We start from the raw sequence: 27,527 nt of genomic DNA on the forward strand, positions 1-27,527 counted from the left end.
TTATGAGGCTCAGAATTTAGGTATCATTTTTCACATTTTTTGTAAAATCACCAAAACCTGTATTTAGATGGACCTGCTCAACTTCTAATTGACACTGAGAGGCCTAAATAATAGTAAGACTCGTAAATTACCCCATTGTGGAAACTACACACCTCAATGTCTGAAAAACCACTTTTAAGAAGTTTGTTAACGCTTTACGTGTTTTATAGGGGTTAAAACAAAATGGAGGTGCAGTCTGCAAATTGTAATATTTTTTCACAATACACCCATTTTGGGTGGAAAATTAAACATTTACAATGGATTAAATGAATAAAGGCTCCACAAAGTTTGTTACCCAATCTCTCCCGAGTACACGGATACTCTACATGTGGTGGTAACCTGCTGTATGGGCGCACGGCCGGGCATAGAAGGGAAGGAGGCGCCATCCAGATCAGATTTGCTATGTTACATTGTACAGGCTATAATTTTTTTTCTTTTTTTTAATGTGGACCTATAGGGGCTTATTTCTTTTGCCACATGAGATGCACTTTTCTGGTACGTAATTTGGGGGAATCTATAGGCTAATTGGTGAGATTTTATTAACTCTTTGTTGGTGGAGGAAATGAAAATCATCACTTTTCTGAAAGATTTTTATGGGGTTTTTTTTGGCTGTTTACCATACCATAAAAATAGTATATTATTTTTATTCTATGGGTTGCCACGATTACAAAAAGACCTCATTTATATAGATTTTTTATTTTTTTCCCATTTCTACTGCATAAAAAGTAATTTGGCAAAAATGTTGTTAATTTTAGCATCACCGTCTTTCATATGCATAACTTTTTTATTTTTCGCCTCACAAATCTGTTTAAGGGCTTATTTTTTGCGAGAAGGATTGTTCTTTTTAGTGGTTTTATTTTAGAGTGCATAACATTTTTTAAATCCCTTTTTAGAGCATTTTTATAGGGTATTAATTGAAAATGATCTTTTTTCTGGAGTTTTTTTTGTTTTGTTTTTTACGGGGTTCACTTTGCGGATCTAATAACGATTCTGTTTTATTATACAGATTGTTACGGACGCAGGGATACCAAATATGTGGGGGTTTTGTGTATTTTATTCAATTGTACTGAATAAAAACCAATTTGGAGAAAATCTTGTTCATTTTAGCATCACCATCTTTTCATATGCATAACTTTTTTATTTTTCGGCTGGCAAATCTGGTTAGGGGCTTATTTTTTGCGAGAAGAGTTGTTCTTTTTAGTGGGCTTATTTTGGAGTGCATAACATTTTTTAAATTACTTTTTAGAGCATTTTTTTATAGGGTATTAATTAAAAATGATCTTTTTTCGGAACGTTTTTGCGTTTTTTTTCTACGGCGTGTACCTTGCAGGTCCAGTAACGGTTCTGTTTTATTATACAGATTGTTACGGACGCGGCAATACCAAATATGCGGGGTTTTTTGTGTTTTTTATACTTTATTAAGTGTTTTTATGGGAAAGTGACATTTTAGGGGCTTATATTTTTATGTATTTATTTTTTATTTATTATAATGTGTAGTGTTAAGTGTTTTTGCATATTTTTACTTATACATACTTGAACTTAAACCAGTGATGCTCTGATCACTGGTTTAAGTTCAATACACTGCTCTACAATACTATTTTATTGTAGAGCAGTGTAAACTGTCTGAGCAAGCTTGCGCATGCTCAGACAGTTTACAGTCAGACCCGGAAGGGGTCTGACTGCCATGGAGACCGGGCAGCTCCGGGGCACATGCCAGTCCTCGGAGCTGCCCAGAAGTGGATCGGATCCCCCGGTAAGCGGCACGGGGGATCCGATCCACAGCGCAAACACCCTTACACGCCGCGGTCATGTTTGACCGCGGCGTCTAAGGGGTTAACACCCGCGATCGGAGCCGGCTCCGATCGCGGGTGTTAGCGCAGGCTGTCAGCTGTACTAGACAGCTGACAGCCGCTGCTTCTGGTACCGGCTCCGTTCGCGAGCCGGTGCCAGAAGCAGGACGTTATAGAACGTCCCCGTGCGCTAAGCATCTAGCCCCGGGGACGTACTATAACGTCCTGGTGCGCCTAGGGGTTAATGGGAATACCCCTTTAATCAGGCTCACAATTCACTGGTGAATTACTTCTTGAGATATTTTAAATATTTGTTGTGGTACAAATTTGTATATCTGATTCACTGCACCATAACCGCTTTACGGGGTCAAAAAAGTCTGCCTGCAGCCCTTCTAGAAGGAGAGATAAGGTTCAAGCTGCATTGGTGGCAGCAGAAATCTTCAGACATAAACTAGAAATTGTTTTTAAAACAATTCTGACCAGTCAAGATTCCCTCATCAATGATGGAGAGTGTGCAGAAAGGTGTATGGAGAATATCACCAGGTGGGATTTCATGTTGAGACGACCTTGGGTAGTGAAGTTTAATTGAGGGAAATTGTAGGGGGTCAGAGTCAAAGTACAGGTGATGTCCCAGTCTACTGCTGAAGTGCTGTTCCACAGTCAAGAAGAAGCCAAGTCAGGATATAGTCTGGAGATCCAGCTGATCCAAAAAATTAACAAGTCGTCCAAATAACGAAGGCTAAATAATTGACTACTATAATAATAATTCTTTATTTATATAGCGCCTACAGATTACACAGCGCTGCACAGAGCTTGGAAAATTGGTCCCTGTTCCCATTGGGCTCACAATATAAACAACCTAACAGTATGTTTTGGAGTGTGGGAGGAAACCGGGGAACCCAGAGGAAATCCATGCAAACACGGAGAGAACTTACAAACTCTTTGCAGATGTTGACCTGGGTGGGGCTTGAACCCAGGACTCCAGCTCTGCAAGGCAGAAGTGCTACCCTATGGCATACAATAGTAGAAGCAGGGCCGGATTATAGGGAGGGCACCAGAGGCACACAGTCCAGGGCCTCCACCAGCAATATTCAACAGTCTCTGGGAGAGATGCCACACGTGTGCTTGCCTCCAAGCTATGACTCACTGGATCTGTCAGTGAGAGCTGGACCACCCAGACATGCTCAATCGCATTATGCATACAGCATGCTTGTAGTAGCTCCACTGCATGCAGAGTGACACTTGATCCCCCCTTATTACCTAACATTGGTTGGCTGAACTGGATGCTAGTTCTAGCCAATCAGTGTTAGATTTACCTCCTCACAGATTACTTGGCCCGATCTGCGAGGGGAGGAGAGAGAATTCTCAGGGAAGTAGTGGCATGTGGGAATGGTGTGGCAACTAGTACTAGCAGTCTGTACTACTGCCACTGTGCCAGCTAGTCCTACAGCTAGGATAACATGTAAGTAAGAGATAGTTTAGAATATTAATGATAATTCAGAATAGTAATGTGCGCCACTGACTGGGCTAAATTCAGTGGGGCCTCCATCAGATGTTGCACTCGGGGATCTCCACCTAACTATATAAAGCCCTGGTAAGAGGCCTCACACAGCAAAAGAACACCCAGATAGGTCAGGAAGGATGTGATGCTCATGCCAGTCACATTTCATTTCCAGATGGTCCCTGGCTTGTAAAGGAATAATTTATTTCGATTTATAGTGTTGTACTAGCAAACAGCATCCCTCAGTGGAATTACATTCACTTGGTAGGAGGGGATTGCATGATATATGTGTTTTGTACAGAATTTCAACTAATCTTGCAGTGCATAGTCTCACCCTAAAGTTAGATGGATGACTATTAATATGGAACAGCAGCGTGTATAACTTGTCATATGCTTTCACAATCAATTGCCAGCTGCTGTTTCTCAGTTATACATGGGTAAAACATTTCTTTAAAATGATGCAAAATGAATAAACCCTTGAGGAGAAAATTAAAATTCCTTTTTTATTGGCAACAAAATGTAAATTTCCACTATTAACAATATTTGACGGAATTGCTGTTAATGATTTTCTATTATGTCTTATGTAAGTACGATTTCACATTTAATTCACTTTAGATTATTTAGAAAAGAATCTGTGCCGTTCCTGATCTCCTACACTTATTGAGCCCCTTTTATAGTTCGTGAGAATTTCTGTGAATTTACTCTGTGTTAATCTTTTTTTTTATCTAGATGCATTCTCAGACATTTCTTTCAATTATAGGCCTTATCTATCACTATCTACTTGCAGGATTTATTTTCTTTCCGTCGTCTTAATTGCTTCATCTTTGAGTATGTCTTCTTTTACTATCTCAGTTTCTTGTTAGTGATGAGCAGACCTTAACTGCAAAGTTCAGGTCCATACTTAACACTGCAGGTCCAGCATCCCCAACTTTGAAGCCAAATGACAGCCTACCATTCCAGCTTCAAATTCATTTCTGGGAAAATACTGAGCAGCTAATCAACCAGCTTGCAATTCCTTAGCAACCACAGTCATGCCCAAGTTTGAGCGTGGTTGTTATTGGCTAGGTGGGACGTGTAACCCTGCTGTATCAGAGGCAGGATCATATATCCAGGCCCCATTACAGACAGGAGAAAGAGTTTTGGAGAGGTTGCTCTTGATAAAGTCAGACATTCAAGCAGGAGCTTCTAAAAAATAAACAATTGCCCTTTTCAGGTCAATTAGGTAGGTAGAGGAGGCTGTTGGTATTAGGGGCAGCTAGAAATCTGAAATAATTTCTCTTTTTAGGGTACTCTGAAGAACTGCATGTTGCTACTCAAATGCTGCTATAGTTCAGCACCAGTGTTAGTACTATATGCATTTCCAGTATTGTACAACAACCAGTGTTAGTAATATTTGCAGTTTCAGCAGCATACAGCAATATTGTAAAGGGCCATTATTAGTACTATATGTGGTTCAAGCATCATACAGCAATATCCTTAAGAACCAGTGTTAGTATAATTTGCAGTTCCAGCATCATACAGCAACATCTTAAAATACCAGTGTTAGTAATATTTGCAGTTCCAGCAACATACATCAATATTTTAAAGGGCCAGTATTAGTACTATTTGCAGTTGAAGCCTCATACAGCAATATCCCAAAGGACCAATGTTAGTACTTTTTTTTTATTTACAGCTACATACAGTAAAATTTAATATTAATATCTGCATCCATTGATCACTATGCAATCAAGTATGTTGTTAGGTTGCAACACAAATTACTGTATGTAACTTTATTGTTTTGTTAAAATAAATAAAAAATTACTTTAAAAAAAAAAAAGAAATATCTGCATCAGTGTTACCTTACAGTACTAGTCATAGTAGTATTTACATTAGGGTTGCCTTACATTACCAGTTTTAGAAGTATGTCCATCAGTGTTACTTTACATTACCAGTTTTAGAAGTATTTTCCTCAGTGTTACCTTACACTACCAATCTTAGAATTATTTGCGTTAGTGTTACCTTACAGTGCTTGTCCTTGCTTGCCCACAGAGTGTTCATGACATGGTTGGATTATGTAAATGAGGCTGGTCACATGGTCAGAGGCAGTGATGTCACCTCTGTTACCCCTCCCCTCTCCTCCCCCTGCTCATGTGTGTTTGTAATGTATAGTAAAGCATTGCTAGTGTCTTTGCTTTATCTCCTAATACACATGTGTGAGACACAGACATCAGCTACACAAGTACCTGACATGTTCTGCTATAACATGGCTGCCTGGAGTTGTTGCATGTCTCCAATACAGACACAGGCTGCAGGGGGCACAAGCACCAAGAAGCACATGGAGGAGCCATTACACCATTATACTTCACACCATTATACAGATTGTCAGTCAAGCCCAGGGGGGTGTGTCTGTGCTTCCCACTCATGAATAAGCTGGACAGCTTGAATATGATAATGACTCATTCGACATCTCACAGGCCATTTGCATACATCTTTAGGCATGTAGAGGGACAATGAAGGGATAGAGGCAATGCTTTCTAATGGCAGTTTATGAAAATATATTTAGTTTAGGGGGTTAATTTGTCTGACGGGTTCTCTTTAAAGCACAGCGAAAGTCTCAACAATCTGAGACCTACTTGTATGACCAAGCAGCTGAAAATTAAACATGAGATGCAGTGGAGGTGACACCAAAAAGCCTGCAAACACCTGAGGCTCCCTTTGCTGCTATGGTTGGCTCTCTGCCTGTACCTCCACCACCTGTTTTCCCACAAAGTGAGTATGTGTGACTATCTCCACCACTACCACTACCAGAAGCACCATGTCACCATCACGAAACTTGTCTACACCATCAATTCAGCTTTCTATCACTCAAGTAATGCAGAGAAAAAGAGCAAGTTTAGGCCATGTCATGCACCAGCTCTGGTCCAGAAAAAGAGCATTTCCATCTCCTTTATTATTGTAGTGGCTACCCCACAGTATGTGATTTTCAAACATCCCTGACCTGCACCAAGAGGTTGGAGACAAAAACAGGTGTGTGCTGCGCAATGTCATTAGTCCCAATCTACAACTCATAACCAACATATGTATGAGAAAAGAGGGAAGCAAGCAAATACATTTTCCAAGGTGTTAAATGGAAAACAATGCCTCCTTTTGCCACCTTGAAAGGAAGCCCCCTTAACACCAAGTATGACATACAAGAAGTCATAAACCATTAAGCCAAACCTGTATATCTATTCCAGAAGGAACAGACTCCCAACTGTAGACAGCACTATTTTGACCTGGTTGGATCTTCTCAGTACAGCACTGGAGTCAGGATTGGAGGTAGTGGATCCTGTTAACCACCGCGGATGATGACATAAGTCAACACCTCAGACCGGAGTCTATGTGGCACCCGGTCTTCACCAGAGCCCGCCGCAGGTTGATCTTGTAAATAAAATGGTACCACCAGGTCACGCCACAGGTATGGCTTGTCCACGGTGGCAGCCAAGGTCGAGGTACAGGAACGTCAGGCAATCTCATAGTCGGGGAGAGGCAGGAGGTCAGGACGGGCAGCACAGTATCAGAGTCGGGGAAGTAGCAATAGGTCAGGGCAGGGAGCGGAGGAGCGTAGGCAGGAACGGAACTGGGGTCACAACGATAATCACAATAATAGCACAGGACATGAGACAAAGCTTTCTCTAAGGCATAAGGCATGAAGATCCCGCATGGTGTGCAGGAAGAGGCAGGCTTATATGCAATTCTGAAAATGGGCAGCGCCAATTAATAGTGTGTTGGCTCTTTAAATCTAGTGAAGCCTGTGTGCGTGCCTTTGGAGTCCGGCGGAGGGACACGAGACAGGAACCTGGATGGTAAGGCGCATGGGCAATGCGCAAGTAGGGGCAGAGGGGCACAGGTGAGCCTGTGACCCGCGATATGGGTCTCGGGATCACCCGTGACAGTAGGGAACTGCTTTGGCTGTGTGAGAGGCTATTAACTAGGGTCAGAAGGTAAGAGTTCTCCTTGTGAAGAGGTTGCCAATTAAGGCCACTTTATAAGCGGGTGAAGACTTAAAGCCATAAATGCTCCACTATGGAATTCTGGGAAGTATGCAAATACATTTTCCAAAGTGTTAAATGGAAAATGCTGTACTGAGGATACCCAACCAGGTGAAAACAGTGCTGTCTACAGTTGCGAATCTGTTCTTTCTTGAATAGATATATTGGTTTTCCTTAATCCAATATCATGTTCTTAGGTCATACTTGGTGTTAAGGGGGCTGCCTTTCAAGATAGCAAAGGAGGCATTGTTTTCCATTTAACACCTTGGAAAACGTATTTGCATACTTACCAGAATTCCCTAGTGGAGCATCAATGGCTTTAAGTCTCCACACGCCTATAAGGTAGCCTTAATTGACAACCTCTCCGTAAGGAGAACTCTTAACTTCTGAACGATGGAGGGACAACCACTCCATAAGGAGAACTCTTAACTTCTGAACGATGACAAAACATTGGCAGAGATATTACATCTCTCATGCTTAAACTGTGGATTGGAATCCAGGAGCAGCCAGTCACGTGGTTGCTCCTGCCATAACCTTGTAGCAGCCTTAGGTTCATGCACATCTCTTACCATGCGCATGTGCAAAACTTGTTGGTGCAAAGTTTCCTCACCAATTTTACGTACATATTATAGCAGGTGAACAAACTGTGGCATGTGTTCAAATTTTTTGCTTTCTTACCGTGCTGTTTTCATCTTGCATTTTCATCTGCCTTACAGAGGAACTTTGGCTTTACCACCCACTACCGCCTATATGCAATGTAGCTGCTTGTGTAGTTCAACATTGCATATGCTGAAAAGCATGTGTGAGCAGCAACAGGCAATAGTTCAGTTCTGGCTCCAGAGCAAAGGATAAGTTGAAGTAGTGATCAAGAGTACTTCACCACCAAGTGGGCCTCCATGAAGGACATTTGTGCCATGCTGCACTGCTTCCAATATGTCATCAATATGATCAACACTGATAATGACTTTGTCAGCACTATCAATGTCAAGAAAAAGAAGAGGAGGAGTAGAAGTTTTTGTCCCAGCAGACGTGAGAGAATCTCACGGGCATCAATGGAGTATCAAGGAGGCGAAGACACCTCCCGCCAAGAAAATCTTGTCCTTGCTTCCAGGCAACATTGTCCACAAGAGCCAATACATGCTGCAGTGCTTGTGCAACAGCACTGAGTTAACTGGATAACCAACAATGCCAAATACTGGGTGCTCACCCTGCTAGATTCATGCTACAAGGATAGAATCCTTTATTCCACCAGTAGAGCATGATAGAAAAGGCATACAACCATGCTTTGGTGGAGGCACTACCGGTGGAGTTCCCACACAAAATCAAGAGCTCAGTGGCAGAACGAGGAAATATGGGCTCGCCTTTAACTTTAATGGGGTCAAGTTCAGGGTCCGTGTGCAGAAAAAAATTTTTCCTCCTCTTCAGATTAAGTTGTTGAACAAGAATTTTGACCAACCCGGTCATCGCTAAACCTGGCTTAAACCATTTTCCACTATTAAACATAAAGCCTCCATGTATGCTCTCCATGTTCTCTGAAAACAAAACACAATCTGAATTATATGAATGCTATGTGCAGCAAAAGTTCTGTTTCTCATGTCAGTCAAAAACAATATTTGAAGAAAACAATATTCTAATTTTTATATAATTTTTCATCTGTGAGCAGTATAATTTTCACTGCCCCACTGACTTTAATGTAAGGCGTTGGTCTCCAAAACAGGTCTGCCTCCCCAGGTTTACATGTGTTGTCAGTTTTCTAATATACCTAAGGATAAACCAATAGATTATTGGTAAATCACTAGTTATATTAACTGATACAGTTTAATTATGTATGTGTGGCTTTAAACAGGACTCCCCACCAGAATTTTCCAAGCCAGACCTGAGGTAGGACAAATAAAATAAAATAACGTGCTGTCATTTTTTATCATATAATAATATATTTATGTCCTTTCCGTCCCACTATTTAATAATCGCGGCAACTCAATGGAAGAGTTAAATACTAAAGAACATATTTTCTACCTTTTGTGCTTCATAGCAATTCAAATGGGGCACATGTATTAGTCTTTGTCCTCATGGCTAATACCTGGAGTATTGAGAGTGATAGCAAAGCAAGAATTTACAAAGACACAGACTTCTATCTAATAACACTGATGTTTAAAGCAGAAGTTTCAAAATACAATTTATTTTCCTACACCTCAGGCAGCAAACTGTTGTTATTCTTGGCAGCTTGTAAAATTATCTATCCTGCATGCCGAGCACTGAAGCGCTTCAAGCCCCAATGACAGAAAAGAAACATACCAAAAAATATAAATTAAAATAATATACTACCAGCTAACGGCATTCTAGAGGGCTAGTTTGTTTCCAACAAATGCTAATACTTCTTGGACCAACAAAGTAATGCATTTAATAAGCACACACGCAACCCTTTGTAAGCCAGAAAATTGTCTTTCAGTGCAGTAGAAAGAGGGGCAAATAAAAAGGTTGTAGGCTAGATTTAGTTTAACATAAGGCAGAACTACACTTCAAGGGATATGCCACTAACAAAGGTTATAGCATTGGTTTTCTCTAATCTCTGATTCACCACACTTGCATTGTTTCGCCCATACAGGAATGTATATAAGAGTGTTAGGGGATGTGGCAGAATCAACCAAATATTTTCCCCTAGCATCTAAAAATAAAGTGTATGGTTCAATAGGAACTACCATTGCTAGAGGTCTTGGGTCACTGAGCCTAGTTTTAGTGATTATTTACATGGTTGTCAAATTTAAACATGGGTAAATGATTGATTAATAGGCAGAGTAATAGAGAACATACATCAAGAGCATGCCAAATTCCACCTTGCACAATTTCTGGTCAGATTTATAGATTGTTGTGAGTAACACAAAAGAGGATCATCCAAACTTGTTTACTTCTTACATTTTTTAAAGTTCAGTGCAGGGCTCCATCACAAATTTTCCTCATGTCCTTCAGTACCTTTCAGCTGCCCACACTACCCAATTTTGCAACACTGACACCCACCATTATTGCCAGAGACTTCAAAAAAAGGGGCACAGATTTTGGAAACAGAATATCAATAATACATCTTTTCAGTATATCAAGGCAACTCAAAGACCACATCTCACCTATATATAAAGTGGGTGGCTATAAAATGGCAGTTTAGACAATGAATAAAATGAATAAGCTTGAGATATATCCTGTGATGTCTTTTGGCTCAGCACCATTCTTTGTAATCTGACATGCATCACTTTATATGGTTATAACTTTTGAACACTTTAACTTACCAAAGTGATTTTGAGATTACTTTTCCGTTACATCTTGTACTTCACGTTAGTGATAAATTTTGGCTGATATGTTTTTCCATTCACCATTTTCAAAATTTGAAATTATCTTGTTTTCAGACGGATAGTTTTACCACCCAAATTAGTTACTAGATAACATTTCCCATATGTCTGTTTTATGTTTTCATAATTTTTAAAATGTCTGGATATTTTATTTTAATGTCACACGATTTACAAATCAAACATCGGTTTTCCATATTTTAAAGAGATTTCAGGGTTGACTTTTTTGGGGATCATTATTGTTTTTAACAAGATTTGAAATATATTGTTGGAGGAAAGTGTGATAGGTCTGAAGTCACTAGGCTTGATCTGGTACACATAATAGTCTCCAGATGTCAGGGACTTTACTGCAGGCTGTGATTGATAAGGTCTACAAGCACCTTGCACACCCTCCCCCCCCCCACACACCTACATTGAGTTGTTTGTCCCCAACCTCTGCCTTGTTATTGTGACAATTTTTAGCAAGCAATTATGACACTAACTTTAAAACTATAAAGTAATTTTATCATAAATTTTAGACATGCTGCTAAAAACTGACATTAATGAATTTATATTTTTGGCAGAAATTGTAAACAAATCAGAACATGGAAACAGCGCTGCACCAGTACTTGCACAACAAGATATATACAAGAAGATTTCTAAAGCTTCAACAATAAAACGGTTATTTGACTTGAAGAGATTAAGAACAAAAAGAGCTACAGTTTATCCAACAGGAGTTAAAGTGTGCCCACAAGAATCAGTGAAGCAAATCATTGCAAGTCACTTGGCGTACTACAGACTGAGGGGTAAGTGAAAGTACAATTTACTTCATTTGTTGGTTTTAAATGTATCCTGTATGGAGCTTTAGGCCAAGAAATTACCTATACATAGGGGCAATTTACTAATAGTGTCAAAGTTAGACAGTGCTAACATTGAAACAGAATTCAGGTGCATTTTGCTTAATAAGTAAGACATTGATATTATAGGTCAACAGCACAACTTTTAGAATTTTAATCTTAATTAAGTATTATCATATTTCGTAGTGCTTTACAAATGGAAGACATAGGAGTGAGAGCCCTGCTCACAAGTGCTTACAGTCTAAGGCTACATTCACACGAACGTATGGGGGACGTATATACGGCTGACCACCACGGCTGGTAATGGGCGCATGGCACCGTACAGCGCATGTCCGATCTTTCTCCGGAATATGACACCATGCGCCATATATTATTATGGAGAGGGGTGCCGCCGTGTGCCCGCTGTGCTACGGTACGGCGGGGACACGTCAGTGTGAATGTAGCCTAAGATATAAGTATAAGTATAATAGCTTGTATAATGGTCCATGAATCATATTTAAAATACATAAAAATGCTGCTGCAAGAAAAAGTCATCAGCCGTCACCTTGTGTAGAGAATCCAAGGTTGGTACAACTGCAGAGAAACCTGTAGCTTGGTATCTGGTGCCTACCATATAACAGACGGGGGAGTGCACAGGATGGTTTAGTAAAGAAAGTTGAAGTTTCATGCAGCTAGGGAATGTGATCGACTTGCCTAAAGAGATGTGTTTAAAGAGCACATTCGATATTTGGATATTGGGCATTAATCTAATAGTCCAAAGAAGGGCATTCCAGAAAATTGGTGAAGCTCGGGAGAAGTCCTCACTATGTCCCCCCGTAATTTATGAAATTATCTGATGTCTGATGTAAAAAGAGTGATGTTATAGTGGGATCTTGGCCCTCAGCTCAGTCTTTCTGAGCTGGCTGAGACGTTACCTTGTCAGGCTGCCTTCCCGCTTCGCTTATTTGGTGAAGTTGGCCTATGTAAGTGCCCATGGAATTGAAGAGTGAAGCGATTCTAAGAGCGGCGGCTGTCATGTGCGTGTCATACTAAAACACAGCATTGCTTGAAGACCAAACCATGCTCCCTATGCATAGTTAAGCATGGCACAACGTTCTACAACACCCTACAGGCGATCTGCAGTCAGGAAATACCTGTTTTTTAACGTGATTCGTCATGATTCGATTCGGGTCGAATCAAATTTTTTTGTCTGCGAATCGGGACAAACTGAATTTTAACAAATGCGCCCATCTCTAAAAGCAACACTTGATTTTCAAACAGTGCCAATACTTTTGTCCATCCCATTTTTTATGTTTGGTGTGGAATTACATCCAATTTGGCTTTTTGAAAATTCTTTTTGTGGTTTTCCATTGAAGACAAATTAAATGAAGATAATAATACCAAAGTATTGAAAAAAACTGAGAATTATCTGACAGAATTGCAGGGGAGCCAATACTTTTGGCCACGACTGTATGGATACAAATTTCAGTATTCAAATGAATGATTAGGAAATGTGTAGAGATTAATTTATGTAAAATGTTGCCTTTATAGATTAGGCATTCCATGAAGTACTGAAGCATACTGTACATTTCTTTTTTTTCTACACAATGCCTGTAACTTTATACACTAAGTTACAATGGATTCAGATGTAATAAAGGTTTTTTTTCAATAACCTTGTAATATTTACTGTAGTAGAATGAACCTTTGTGTCTTCTACACTTTTACTGCTGTGTAAAATGTTATTATGTTAGGAGCAATGGGATAATAAAATTAGCCCTATACACAGATGGGACCATTTACCTCTATAAAAAATTGTCATGTACAACCGAAATTGGAACATATAACATTATATCAACAGCAAAGGTTTAATCTTCCTCAGGATTGATGTTTGATTGGGTTTGAAATTAGAGCTTTATACATTGTTCAATTTGTTTTAGTTAATACGGAAATGTATCTTGTAAAAACACAGTAAGTGGTTGGTTTACAGTTTCATCAGTCTTTACTAGAATCAATATTTCAATTCTCCTATAGTACTGCAAAATGTGAAAAAATGACTTTGAAAGATATAGATAGATTTTTATAAGAACAACACCTTAAAGCATAAATAAACATTTCAGCCACAGAATAGTAAAAGTGATAATCATTAATATTTTTGTGTATTTTTATTGAAAAATGTTTCTTTGTCCTTTTTTTAATAGCTCTTTCTTTCAGTACTTCAATGTTTGTCTAAAAGAACTTTACCATCACATCTTCCTGCCTCCAAAATCGTTAACAGTTTCTAATTGACAGGAACTAGATAGTGTAACATCTGTGCCCATTCTGGCTTCAGCATCATCCTTTGTCTGTTAAGTACAGCTGTGGATGCACTGATACCTGTGCTTTTGTTTATGGATTATATACTGTATTTACTAGTCTGAACACTGCTTTATTCCTTTCCTGGCTGTCTTAATCGATTTCCACCACACCCGTTGGTGTTTAACCTAACTTATGTATCTTGGATTCTTTATCCTTTTGTTTTCTGACCATCAGTTTTGTTGATCCATTGATTCTGTTTGGCATTGTCCTTTTGGCATTGATCCATATTTACTGACTACTATTCTATGTTTGTATTGTCCAGTGTTCGTCTCCATCTTTGCACTTTGGTGCAGGAAAGGAATGTCCACCAGTTTTCACCTACCTCTTAGGGTATGCTGGGTAATTAGGTAGGGTCAGACAGGAAGGGAGTTTAGCCTCAGGGTTCACTGGCCTTGTCTGTTCTCTAGTCCATACAAGTCATTCCCTAACTGCATAACAGATACATTTAAAGATCTCAATTATCGCTAAAATATTAAAATAATATTAAATATAAATTTGCCCTAATCACCTTATCTAACTGCTGTGTATACATTTGAGAACACAGAAACAGTGCTCACTCCAGAAGAATACAAGAGCCAAAAATGTGGATATTGAAGCTTTTGTTTTCAAAAATGTATACCACAACTTTTAATACCTGCAATAATAATTTCTTAGCTTGAAAAGTTTACAGTAGTTATTCTTTACAGTGAATTGTTGAAAATTCTGTTCTGCATTCTCCAGTACTAATTACTTAGCATGAATACTTGAAGAGTCAAAGTTATCAGATCCAGTACAGCTTTACAGGTATAGCAGCCCATAGGGTGTTATTTTCCCCTGTAACAGGAGCTCTTTTAGATGCTTGCTTTACCATCTGTATATAACTCTGCATTTCTATATAAGCTCATAGGTGTTGGTGTAATACATAACTATATTTCATTGGTCTCTGCCTCAATGTGTTCCCATTTTCTCTGTTGGATTGTAGAGACATTAAATGCAAAATACAGAGCTTAAAAATGCTTAGTTGCAATATGAGCATAAAGCTATTTTGCTGACTTCTTCCCCCCAGAAAACTGAAAAAACTTGTGAAGTCAGTGATGAACAAAGGAAAATTTTGTTTAAAATAATTCCACTAAAATTTAAAGATCATCAGGGAACGGTATCACGGAAGATGGGATGGAGATACTACGGAAAGGCTGACTATTAAAGCATTAGACAGATTGTCCACAGATGGAGCACGCTATAGGTGTATCTTTTACCTTGAAGGAAATCTACTACATAATTTAACCTTTATAAAGCACCACCAGTGCTTTGTATAGTTTAAAAAGCTGAACACAGACATACTGTTATAAAAGCTTATAGCCCGGTGTTTCTTTGTTTTAAAAAAAGAGTTTAATGTTCATGTAAATTAGTCTGAATGGCTCCAAGCACCGTTACCAGAGCCCCTCTAGGCTAGGGCTGCACACCCCCACAGCATTTCTAACTCACCCTCCCTGATGATGTCAGCCAGTTCTTAAAGCAGCTGACAGGAAAGGCGGATTAAAGGCACACTGTGGGGGCATGCAGTCCTTTCCCGGAGTCTGGTAACCCCAAAACCCTTCAGGCGACTTAAAATACATTTTTAACTATAATTTCATCATATCCTTTGTACAATATGGACATTTTGTATGTTTTGTAGGTCATCCTTAACCTTAAAAAGTTGATATGACGGTATGATGAGAAGAAGTGATGCAGATGCCATAAGTTAGTTAAAGGAAATCTTGCATCAAAATAAAGCATGATAAACTAGGGACACTTAGTCATAGATCCAGATAATGTAACTCTGGTAATCTTCTTATATATGTTTTCCATGGCCTTCTGCCTTCTAAAATCAACTTTTAAAACTATGCTGATAAACCTGAAGGGCTCCTGGGGGGGGGGGTAACCATCGCCCCTCCCTGCTGCAGTTTCACAGGCAGAGGGAGGGGGTAAGTGCTGAGGGAGCATAGGGGGAGACAAGCATAAGAAGATTAACACAATCACAGTGATCTATGAGTTTGGGTCCCTGGTTTATTATGCTTGATTTTGATGGTAGATGTGCTTTAAAAACAATTGTCAGATCTAACTTGTGTTCCCCTTACCAAAAACCAGAATACCAGAATATTTAGTGCATAGGTTTAAATATGATAAGAATATTGAGTTTATTGTGAGCTTTTTTTTAGATGAGACATTAACATACAGGCAGTCCCCGGGTTACATACAAGATAGGGTCTGGAGGTTTGTTCTTAAGTTGAATTTGTATGTAAGTCGAAACTGTATATTTTATAATGGAAGTTCTAGACAATTTTTTTTCTTTTGCCCCAGTGACAATTGGAGTTTCAAAATTTTTGGTGTAATTGGACCAAGAATTATCAATAAAGCTTCATTACAGGCATCTTACATCTGATCATTGCAGTCTGGGACTATAGTAAAGCATCCAGAGAGCTTCACCAGAGGTCACAGTGGGCAGAGGGGTCCGTCTGTAACTATGGGTTGTCTGTAAGTCGGGTGTCCTTAAGTAGGGGACCGCCTGTATTTAGAATTCTAATTTTGCTATCCATATCAATAGTATATATGAAATAGATTCATAAACTGTTCTTTAGTATTTTTATGGATCAGCACTTTTGAAAAGGGTAGATAAACTTCTTTACAAATAGCATGTACTGTATAATACTTATGAAAGTGGTGACTAAGGCATCAACAGAACATATGCTTCAGCGTACACTCATTTTCTTCTAAAGAACTGATTTTTTTAAGGACATTTTAGTTTTTTTTTTTTTTAGAATATAACTCTGTGCAGTACTGGTTTCATAATAGTATCTGTCATCTAGTCAGTTTACCATGCCATGGTTACTTCAGAATATGCATGTAGATCACTTATCAATAGTGACTTGTCTGCACTCTCAAGAGTTCTGTTATGACAAGGAAAGATAAGCTCTTTATAGTCATATACAATGGAATGTGAAAGGATGAGTAAAACAGCAAATCTCCCAAGTGTAGAAAAGAGAGAAAATTCTACAAGTGACAAGAAAAGTTATTTAGATAGACAACACAAACTTCTACTAAAAATAACAAGAAGTACATAAATTACAAACCTTATCTTACATATGAGATATGAAGACATAACAAAGAGAGTTATGATGACCTTATAACTATTACAGCAAAAATTGAAATATATAATGTAAATATGGAGTATTCAATTATTTCTGTTCAAACATCAAAGCAGTCTGATAACATTGTGACACAAAGTAGTTTAGTAAAATGACAGTAAAAAAAAAAATTAATCAGTGGTAAAGGGTGACTCACTGCAACGTAGAGGTAAGAATAAGCTCTGAAGTAGATCTGACACCAGCTAATGACATTTTTACATTTCTTAACCGATTATTTCTAAGCCAGAATGTTGTTGGCTTTAAGCTGCTTTTAAATAAACATATGCCACGGCCAGGCTGGGACCTAGCTATAGCATAATTTCAGATGGAGAAAGGCCAGGTATATACCTGCCGGGCCAGGTATATTCTATCTTTTTTTCTGGCAATGGCATTGGTACAGTGACACATGTGCTCACTGTACAGTGCTAAGCACAATGCATATGACCGCCATGAAAGTTTGTGTGTAAGGGACCTTACCTTGAGTTGGGATGTAATGGGGTGAGTAATCCTACTAGCCCGCTCCCCCTTAGAGTAAGACAGTTAATTTCATAATGGTGCAACACCAGTATATTTCACATAGAGATCATCATGATGGTTTCAGTATGGAAGTTACCCTAATGACCCTTATTGCCATATCCCAACTGGTTCCATCATAGCTATCATAGTTTATACGGTTGAAAAAAGACACTTGTCCATCAAGTTCAACCAATGAAGCTATGATATGACTTAGCAGAGAATCATGGTAGAAAATTAATTGCAGGCCAATCCTTTCTTCTCACCAGACAAGATCTACAGTAATGGAAGGTAATTTAAATCTCAATGACTGAAATCAAGGAGTCCCACATTAAATTAACTGCTACAGATGATTTCTGCTAAAAACCTAGGCATATGATTACTATATTGACGAAGAAAACGCTGGATAGCCATCCATCAATATATATGAAATAACATGCAATATGGAAATAATGAATTCCCTCCAGTAAAGCAGAATGAATGTGTGTTAACATCACGAAGGGTGGAGAACAATTAATACCAGTGATGGATATCTTGCCAGAAGAGATACTACTTACAAAATATATAGCTTGATTATACAACTTTAAAAGTTCTTATAGAATCACATTTAGACATTGAACAAAAAATGTATAATAGGCTGTATATTATATGTTATGATTCAGACGCTGTTGTGTTGAAGAACTTAAACCAGACTGCCTCCTCATGTTTTAAGATGTCTTTCATGAAATAAAGGAAGTTCGTTTTTGACAAAGAACACCCGTGGATGCTCTTTTATGTTGTGCCAGATCCAACTCTTTTTGTAGGCTGTATATAATGGTCATCACGTATCATGGTGATGGATAGGATCCCTTTTTAATGATGTTAAGAAAGCCTATGATCTATAGCAGTAAATATTAGATTCTACTTGTCCATCTTCAAACTTCAAATTAAAAAAATGTGTTACAAAACATTTTCAGGTGTGCTTTTTAAATATTAGTGGATGTTAAACAATATGTGTATTCTTTATATAATAACACAGTTATCCTTTGATGTTTTTATGTCCTCCTCCTGCCATTTATCTGGCAAACACCAGATACTAAGCTACAGGCTTTGCTGCAGTATTTGACCCTGGTTATGTATATAAAATGGTGGCTAATGGCTGGTTCAGGCAGCAGCATCTTTATTTATTAAATTATTTTCATTCCTTACTAGAGATGAGCGAGCACTAAAATGCTCGGGTGCTCGTTATTTGAGACAAACTTTTCCCGATGTTCGAGTGCTCGTCTCGAATAACGAACCCCTTTGAAGTCAATGGGAGACTCGATCATTTTTCAAGGAGACCAAGGCTCTGCACAGGGAAGCTTGGCCAAACACCTGGAAACCTCAGAAAATAATGGAAACACCACGGAAATGGACAGAAAACAGCAGGGGCAGTATGCATGGATGCCTCTGAGGCTGCTTAATCACACCATTATGCCAAAATTATGGGCAACAGCATGGCGATGACAGAGTGACCGAATGAGGCCAGATAGCATAAAAAACATCCAATAATTGACCCTGACACTATAGAAGACGGCATGCAGAGGCAGCGGCAGCAGCGGAAGGCTAGAGAGTGGCATGGTGACATACCCCAAATGGACTCAGGCTTCAAACCAATTTTAAAAATTCCTTTTGGCGAGGATAACGTGTAGCACTGTATGTATCAGTATTTTGCCTGATTAAGGCGGCAGAGAGGAACTAAAGGAGGTGAGCAAGAAGTGCTGAAATTATTTCCTATGTGAACAAAAGGTTGACGGTATATTTTGTCAATAACACAGCATGGTGGCGACATAGTGACCAAGTTCCATAACGTATCTGGTGAAACACCCGAAGAACGAGCCTGACACAGCTCGTTTCATAAGGGGACGACATGTGGAGGCAGCCATTGAGACGACTTCCATGATTAAGAGCGACAGTATGGGGCATCCATATTGCGCTGCTATGATTGAAACTTCAGGAATCCAGCATGGCGGCGACAGATGGGCCGAGTTCCATTATGTATCTGGTGAAACACCTGAAAATTCTGCCTGACACAGCTCGTTTGATAAGTGCTGTATTTCCTCTCGCGCTCCAGTGTCTGGGGTATAGACAGTTGAAAGTTGCGCATGGAGACATTGGTGGACGCTGCGGAGGATCGTTGAGGCGAAATGGACAGGAAACAGCAGGGGCAGTATGTATGGATGCCTCTGAGGCTGCCTAATCTTGGGATGGAGCTGGTGGTCCGCTGCCAGGCGAGCCTTCGTCTGTCCAAGCCCCTGTCTCTCGGCTCCTCCCCACCCAAAATGGGCCTGGGGACCAGAAGCGTTTACTTTGAAAAAATTATAATTTTCAAAGCAGACGGGGGCTACAAACAGCACTTCTAAGAACCTTTTGTATAAGATCAAGTGTAGTACTGTAGTACTGTAGTAATTGGCTTGGTTATGGCGGTTATTCAGGTTGAGCTTCTTTCACCTGTTCGAGAATGGAAATCCTGAGAAATCCAGGCTTGATTTCATCTTGATAAGCATCAGCCTGTCAGCGCTGTTAGTTGACAGGCGTGTACGCTTATCGGTGATGATGCCACCAGCTGCACTGAAAACTCGCTCAGACATCACGCTAGCGGCAGGGCAGGCAAGAAACTCCAAGGCGTACAGCACCGGTTCGTGCAACTGTGTTCACCTCATCATCCTCCGATCCCTCAGTCTACTCCCCCCTCGGACTTCCTGCACTGAGAACAACTTCACCACTGTCTGACAACCATGTCTCCTCATCGTCCGACACCTCTTTACACACTTCTTCCACTACGTCAACAATGTTATCATCACCCACAGACTGCGACCGGTGGAAAACCTGGGCATCGGGAAAGAGCTCAGCAGCAACCGGACAAGTGGTTTGTGACTCTGGGAAGGGTCCAGAAAACAGTTTCTCAGAGTATGCCGGTTCAAATGCCAAATTTTCCTGGGAGGGGGCAGACTGGGGGAAAGGAGGCTGAGGTGGAGGAGCTGGAGAAGTGCTGATTTCGGTGACATGGGTGGACTTCGTGGAAGACTGACTTGTGGGCCAATGGCTAGAAGCATTGTCCGCAATCCACAACATCACCTGTTCGCACTGTTCTGGCCTCAACAGTGCTCTACCAGTCCCAGTAACTTGAGACATGAACCTAGGGAGTGTAGCTCTGCGGCATTCCCCTGCTCCCTCATCAGCAGGTGGTGTCTCACCCCCCGGCCAGGACCACGGCCTCTGAACCCTGCAGTAGTTTGACGCCCAAGCCCTCGTCCTCTACCCCTAGCCCTCGGGTTCAACATTTTCAAAATTAAAGTGTAAACTGTAAATTTTTTATGTGTTTTTTTTTTGCTTTTTGTGGTTTGTTCATGTTTTTTTTATTTTTGATGGGTTTTTTTTGTTTTGTTTTTTTTTTTAAAAACGATCAGAAGAAATCACACAGCAACCACAGAAGATGATGATGATGATTGCTATGGCTAGTTTCTAACCTACACTGACAGCACACAACTGGATTTTGTGCTGTGCCTGTGATGACTTTCAGTTTTGAAAAAAAAAAAAAATCAGCAGACTGTGCCTAATTCAATCAAACCCCTAATAAATTGTCCCACTTAGGTGTTTGAGATGGATATGTGTGTCACTAAGAGCTAACTAGAACGTTCCAAAGTCTCCCTGCAAATTCGTCACAATATAGTACTAGCTGCACTACTAGTGCCAGAAAGGCCAGCCACAAGCAAATAAAATATATATATATATATATATATATATATATATATAACGCTATTGTAGCCCTAAGAAGGCCTGTTGGGTTCTTGTATGACTAGTTTCTAACCTACACTGACAGCACACAACTGGATTTTGTGCTGTGCCTGTGATGACTTTCAGTTTAAAAAAAAAAATAAAAGTAAAAAAAAAAAATCGGCAGACTGTGCCTAATTCAATCAAACCCCTAATAAATTGTCCCACTTAGGTGTTTGATATGGATATGTGTGTCACTAAGAGCTAAATAGAACGTTCGCAAGTCTCCCTGCAAATTCGTCACAATATGGTACTAGCTGCACTACTAGTGCCAGCAAGGCCAGCCACAAGCAAATAAAAAAAAATAAAATATATAACACTATTGTAGCCCTAAGAAGGCCTGTTGGGTTCTTGTATGGCTAGTTTCTAACCTACACTGACAGCACACAACTGGATTTTGTGCTGTGCCTGTGACTTTAAGTTGTGAAAAAAAAAATCGGCAGACTGTGCCTAATTCAATCAAACCCCTAATAAATTGTCCCACTTAGGTGTTTGAGATGGATATGTGTGTCACTAAGAGCTAAATAGAACATTTGCAAGTCTCCCTGCAAATTCATCACAATATGGTACTAGCTACACTACTAGTGCCAGCAAGCCCAGCCACAAGCAAAGAAAAAAAAAATATTCTAGCCCTAACAAGGGCTATTGGGTTCTTGTAAACTCACTCCTGCCTAACAGTAAGCTAATATAACACCCTAATGCTATCCCTGCAGCAGCAGCAGCTCTCTCCCTGACGGCATCCAGACAGAGAATGATGCGAGCAGCGCAGGCAGGGGCTAATCTATTCTAGGGTCATTTGATCAGGCCATCCAACCACTGCTATCAATGTGTAAGTGTACCACATCATGCTGGGTGGAGTGCAGAGTCTCCTGGCTTGTGATTGGCTCTGTTTCTGGCTGCCAAAAATCAAAACGGCGGGAGATGCCATTTTCTCGAGCTGGCGAAATATTCGAGCAATGAGCAGTTTCGAGTACGCTAATGCTCGAACGAGCATCAAGCTTGGATGAGTGTGTTCACTTATCTCTATTCCTTACCCTTGTATAGAATGGCTGGACCATGATACACCTCTTATACCTTATCCCTTTCCTCCTGTTGTTTCACATGACTATGTTTTTATTCTGTAATGTATTATTGTATTTACATATGTCACCCCATAATCTGTAAATCACTAAGGAATATGATGTTGCTCTATAAATAATAGAGGTGATTATTATTATTATTATGACGTAAAGAAAAAATATTTTACAGAGCAAATGTGATGCTAATATCTATTCTACAACTGAAAACTGTTCTTCCACTGGAAGTTAACAATGAAAGCTCCCATTAAATGATGGTCAGCAGAGATCATACCCAATCACAAAATACTGTATATAACAATTGTATACAACTTGTACACAAAATTAGAAAGTAAATAGGCTTTATTTGTTGAAAACAAAATATCCTTCCTACTTCCAGTGCTATCAATTCTTGACATGATTGGGATTATTCATGGTTTAAGCTGATGGTTCAGAGTTTAGCTTTGTTCTGTGTAATGAACCGAAAACTGGAAGACATGACATGCACATCTCTCGTTCCTGACAACTGTTTCAGTTTTAAGCTGAGAAAGTGAGCTGAAACTTGTCAAGTCTTTGTTATGGGAGAACTCTAGTGTCGATAACATTTATAAAATTCATTTTATTTCAAATTGAATGACAATATTTTAGAAGACTGAGCCAATTTAGAAGAACTAGCTCTTTTTCCATTAACTTTTATTAAATATAAATCTGTCCATCCATCACTATGATAAACAGTAAAAGAGTAGCAGGAAAAAATGGATCCTGAGGTGATATCTCACCTTTCTCAAGTAGTGCTAGAAAAGGTATGATATCACCAAAACGTTGCACTTTAATTAAAGAGATTACCTTGGATTTGAATGTTTGGAGTGCTGCCTGCATTTTTGGTACTTTATATTCAGGGCCGGATTAAGGCTGGTGGGGGCCCCTGGGCGCAAAATCTGGTGGAGGCCCCCGACTTAGACAATCATTTTAATTTTTATTAGACATAGATGTGCATTTCTGGGATTCGTTTACAAACGCATCCAAAAATGCAACTCGCAGACACAGTTTAAGGCTTCTTAGAATGTTTTTTCCCCGTACTTGCAGGAAAATAAGAGAGCAAGCTCTTTTTCCTGTGGACAGTACGGTACAGTGACATACGTTGTGTTCACCATGCCATTGCCGGACGCCATAGGCGTCTATGAGGACGGATATTTGGTCTGTACGGCCGGATACACATCCCCATAACGTTCATGTGAAAGCGGTCCAACAGGAATATAACTACTATAATACTACCCCCTATGTACAGGAATATAACTACTATAATACTGCCCCCTATGTACAAGAATATAACTACTATAGGAATACAATATGCATAACACAAATATCTGCACCCCCACTGCAGGAGTGGTGTGTAATATATGGCATTACACAAAGGACTGCTGCAACCTGTAGCCCCGTACATTACAAAGTTCTGCCCTGTGTACTAGAATACAACAATGTTACACCTGAGCGCTTCACATAGAGGGAGTGGCAACAGTCCTTTCCAAGAAAACATAGGAGGTCAGGCTGCAGCAGACCAATGTAAAATATGGACATATGGGGTGCATTAGACCTGTGTAATTTATCCACATGGCTGCTGCACCCCGTGTCACCATATTACATGCAGGAATGCTGCCGCAGGCCTAACATCTTTCCTTCCACAGGACTTATGCTGCTACCTTGTGTGAAGAAGAAAGTGACATTTAGCAACTCACAGGTGATGATCTGCTGCATCAGGTATAGAAATTCATAAAGATTCTCCAGGCCAACACTTGTCGATGAAGAATTCATGCTCAGCTGTGGTCGGCTCCTTGCATTACCTCTGTGATCCTAAAGACACTACAGTCACTTACACTATAGTGTCACCTGAATAACACCGTGCTCCTAAATTATATAGTATATACCCCTCACACCACAACTGACCACACTGTGCCCTAGGATGTGTGTAATAAATTAATAATGATACTTACATTGCCCCTTTTAATTTACTATAATACATTCAGCTCATGTGCTGCCTTACTGTAGTATTGCAGTGTATTGTAGGATCAATCAGACAACCCAGGGGTGTGAAAAATAGTAAAACAAATGTTATAAAAAAAATACAACTAAAAATTGAAATCACAAATCCTCTAGAACTGATATAAAAATTAAAAAACAGTAAAAATCATAAACATATTAGGCATCCCCGAATCTCAAAATGTCTGATCTATCAAAATATGATAATGGTTATTCTCGGCATTCAACCCTGTTACGCAAATAATAGCACCCAACTGTTCGAAAGCCACTTTTTTGCCATTTTGCAACATAAAAAATGTAATAACAAGTGATCAGAAATGGTACCAAAGAAAACATCAGCTCATCCCACAATATTTCACACATCTCCACATACCAAAGTATGAAAAATATATTTGCGCCAAAATATGGTGAAACAGAGAATTTTATTTTTATACAGAAGGTTGTAATTTTTAAAAATGTATTAAACCACAATAAATTTGGTATCCCCGTGATCGTACTGAGACAAATGTGTTTTTTTCACCAATTTCACTGCATTTGGAATTTCTTACCGCTCCCCAGTACACAGCATGGAATATTAAATACTGTCACTATGAAGTGCAATTTGTTACGCAGAAATCAAGCCATCACACAGCTCCGTACATGGAAAACTAAAAAAAGTTATAGATTTTTAAGTTGGGGAGTGAAAAATGGAATAAAAAAAAAAATAATGCAGGGCCTCAGCATTAAGAAGTTAATAACAATAGATCTAGTGACTACCTAGTAGTATCCCACAATAACAATAAAGTGCTCACTATAATTAGTATTTGAATAATTAGTGTCCAGCCATCCTAATAATAATCTAATGTAGTTTTAATTGTAAATAGTGAGTCCCTCACCTGCCCCAACAGTCCCCCTTCCCCCACATTCACTTCAAGTCTCACAGAGAAAGATAACATAAACAATAGGGCAGCAGAGGTTATGTAATACATTACCCTGCTTCTTTGAAAGCTGCTGTCACCTCTGGCCTTCTCCACGCTGTAAATCTCCATGGGGTCCTGGGTTCTGCCATTCAGCCTGCAGCCGGGCCCGCGCATCAGAGCGCAGCACATAGTAAGTGCCGACACTCCTCCACGCTACACAGGTCACGCAGTGACGTCACTAGCGCGACCTGTGTAGCTGACATACAGGCCAGGCGCGGTGGAAGGAATAGCTACTCCTCCCTGCTAGGAGGGAGCGATGTTCTAGTACTGGAGCGGGCAGCCACAGGTGCTGGCCGGCGGCACAGCACTGCCACTGTTTTGCACATGACTGGAAGCGCTGCGATCGCAGCACAGCTGTCACTCATGTGACAGTTAACTTCCTGAGCTGACAGGAAGCATCGGCACCCATGTGCAGCGCCGATGCAACTAAGTCTAGCGCCCCGGGAGCCCCGCCTATAATCCGGCCCTGTTTATATTATATATGTAAAAATAAAATAAAAAAACAGGTAGCACTCCAACTTGTGAACCAGTGCTTTCTATTTCACCAGCGGGCAGATGCAACTTTTCCGCTGTTTCAATGCAGCCATTTTCAAGCATGATCTTGATCTTGACTCGGACCCCTTGAAGCCTGCACCCACCACGGATCTTAATTCATCTTTTCATTGTCCTGCTCTACCTACCTTCTTTAAAAAACAGTCTTTCTTCAGTACAAAACAGAACACAAAACCTGCTTGTCTGAGCTCTAATTAAACACAGTCAATCCTGACTATACCAGATACCTTACTATTAGGCCTTCACAGAATTGTTTGCAGTCCAAGACATGGAGGTCTCAGCTCTCACATGCAGCACTCAGCAGTCATGTCCTGAAGACAGAGCCACTGAGACCCACAGTCTGCACCTTTTTATGTAACCGCTACAGGTGCAGCTTATTTCTTTCTTGCAGAAACATAATGAACCATCTATAATAAGCACAATGGGGGTTGACCACTCACTCAATGATTTTGGTGAGCTTAATGATGTCTCCAAAGTTGATGCCGACATAATGCTATGGGTGGAATTTAATCAAGCCATGGAAAGATAGAGAGAGCCTCTATCAGTGTTAGCCACCCCATGTGATGTCTCCTCAGAGGTCAAGTCTCTGTCAGAGTCCCCAAAACAGCAGGTCAGTGAACTGGTACAGAGAAGCATTAACACATTTTCAGAACTGCAAGGGCCGGACTCATGTCATGTGCTGTATATTATTACTGAACATCTATTGCAGGTGCACCTGAAACCCTACAGATTCTCTAAAGCTAGAAGACAGATAATATCTGAGGAGCTCAAAATCTAAGAGTGACCAGATGGTTCATTACGCGTCTGCAATGATTAAGTGAACTTAATGATGTCTCCGAATTTGATACCTTAATAATGCCATGGGTAGAACATTCAATTGAAAGACTTGGCTTTTCCTGATATTTTTCCATCCTTGATTTAACTAATAGCTACTGGTAAATACCACTGGCTGTTAGTGCCAATATGAAAACAGAATTTGACAACCCCGATTGCTTGTTCCATTATGTAACCATTAGAGATGAGCGAGCACTAAAATGCTCGGGTACTCGTTATTCGAGACGAACTTTTCCCGATGCTCGAGTGCTCGTTTCGAGTAACGAGCCCCATTGAAGTCAATGGGAGACTCGAGCATTTTTCAAGGGGACCAAGGCTCTGCACAGGGAAGCTTGGCCAAACACCTGGGAACCTCAGAAAAGGATGGAAACACCACGGAAATGGACAGGAAACAGCAGGGGCAGCATGCATGGATGCCTCTGAGGCTGCTTAAATGCACCATTATGCCAAAATTATGGGCAACAGCATGGCCATGACAGAGTGACAGAATGAAGCTAGATAGCATCTAAAACATCCAATAATTGACCCTGACACTATAGGGGACGGCATGCAGAGGCAGCGGCAGCAGCGGAAGGCTAGAGAGTGGCATGGCGACATACCCTAAATGGACTCAGGCTTCAAACCAATGGGTAGCAGAGAGGAACCAAAGAAGGTGAGCAAGAAGCGCTCAAATAATATTGGTACATGATAAAAGTTTGCCAGTATATTTTGTGGATTACACAGCAGGGTGGCGACAAAGTTAACATGGAAGCCATGAAAACAATCCAAAATTCTGCCTGACACAGCTCGTTTGA

At 40.1% G+C, this 27,527-nt stretch overlaps 1 protein-coding gene across 4 annotated transcripts in view; it reads left to right on the forward strand.

The window, feature by feature from the left end:
- IMPG1 (interphotoreceptor matrix proteoglycan 1) overlaps positions 1-27,527 on the forward strand; it is a 236,679-nt gene that overhangs the window by 19,811 nt on the left and 189,341 nt on the right. For all 4 annotated transcript variants that reach the window (XM_072142085.1, XM_072142084.1, XM_072142086.1 and 1 more), the window contains exon 2: positions 11,239-11,460. In XM_072142085.1, coding sequence (XP_071998186.1) covers positions 11,239-11,460 — 222 coding nt within the window. The remainder of the gene's footprint in view (positions 1-11,238; positions 11,461-27,527) is intronic.

This window comes from Engystomops pustulosus, chromosome 3 (genome assembly GCF_040894005.1).
Source record: "Engystomops pustulosus chromosome 3, aEngPut4.maternal, whole genome shotgun sequence".
Classification (NCBI taxonomy): domain Eukaryota; kingdom Metazoa; phylum Chordata; class Amphibia; order Anura; family Leptodactylidae; genus Engystomops; species Engystomops pustulosus.